Below are 1,224 nucleotides of genomic sequence, written 5' to 3'. Positions count from 1 at the left end.
AGATGTGCGTCATTTTGAATTCGAATTTATTTCATCTCATTCTGAGTATCAGGTGGGTGATGTGCTTGAAATTCTCCCAACCCAAAATCCCATAGATTTGGATGCATTTATAAAACGTTGTAACCTTGATTCAGATTGTTACATCACTGTAAAACCCAAAACAAAAAGTAAATTGTCTTCTCAGTTTCAAGTTGATGACTCCATGAACTTGAAACCAATCAAATTGAAAACTTTTGTGTCACTAACAATGGATGTTGCCTCAGCTTCTCCCCGACGTTATTTTTTTGAGGTCATGAGTTTTTATGCAAAATCTAAGCATGAAAAGGAAAGACTTCAATATTTTGCATCTTCGGAAGGTAGGGACGAACTCTATCAATACAATCAGAAGGAGAGGAGAACTGTCTTAGAGGTATTAGAGGACTTCCCTTCTGTCCAAATGCCATTTGAATGGTTAGTGCAACTGGTTCCTCCTTTAAGAACACGAAAATTTTCGATATCTTCATCTCCTTTGGCTCATCCAAACCAAGTACATTTAACTGTTAGTGTAGTATCCTGGACAACTCCATACAAGAGAAAAAGATATGGCCTTTGCTCATCATGGCTGGCTGGATTAGATCCTTATAATAATAGAGAAATTTATATACCTGCTTGGATCCATAATGGTTCTCTTCCTCCCCCTCCACCATCACTTCCTCTTATTCTCATAGGTCCAGGAACAGGGTGTGCTCCTTTTCGTGCATTCATTGAGGAACGGGCGGTGCAGAGCGAGAGTGGTCCAACAGCTCCTATTATTTTTTTCTTTGGTTGTAGGAATCAGGAAAATGATTACCTTTACGAGAAGTTTTGGTTATCCCATGCTCAAAATCATGGCGTGCTATCATCAGAAAAAGGAGGGGGTTTTTTTGTTGCTTTTTCAAGAGATCAACAAAGAAAGATCTATGTGCAACATAAGCTGAAGGAGGTGAGTGGAAGGATTTGGAGTATGTTGAATTCTGGAGCTGCTATTTACTTGGCTGGATCATCAACAAAAATGCCAGCAGATGTAACGTCTACCCTAGAAGAAGTTATAGCAAAAGAAAGCGGTGCTTCAATGGAGTCAGCAGCTAGGTGGCTTAAGATGCAGGAGAGGGCTGGTAGATTCCATATTGAAACGTGGTCTTGATAGTGTAAATTATGTTTCTAAATGACTTTCTCTTTCGTTTTATTGTACCCGATATTGTTTTT

The 1,224-nt window shown here is 39.1% G+C and overlaps 1 protein-coding gene across 1 annotated transcript; it reads left to right on the top strand.

The window, feature by feature from the left end:
* Positions 1 to 4: 4 nt before the first annotated feature.
* Positions 5 to 1,218, top strand: LOC110034966 (NADPH-dependent diflavin oxidoreductase 1-like; the record flags this gene model as incomplete). Its single annotated transcript, XM_020739205.1, has 1 exon — positions 5 to 1,218. A coding segment is annotated over one exon (1,158 nt), but the record flags the coding sequence as incomplete, so codon positions are not given.
* Positions 1,219 to 1,224: the final 6 nt, after the last annotated feature.

Source organism: Phalaenopsis equestris, unplaced genomic scaffold (genome assembly GCF_001263595.1).
Source record: "Phalaenopsis equestris unplaced genomic scaffold, ASM126359v1 Scaffold194996, whole genome shotgun sequence".
Taxonomy (NCBI): Eukaryota; Viridiplantae; Streptophyta; class Magnoliopsida; order Asparagales; family Orchidaceae; genus Phalaenopsis; species Phalaenopsis equestris.
This window is presented reverse-complemented; position numbering and strand designations above follow the sequence as displayed.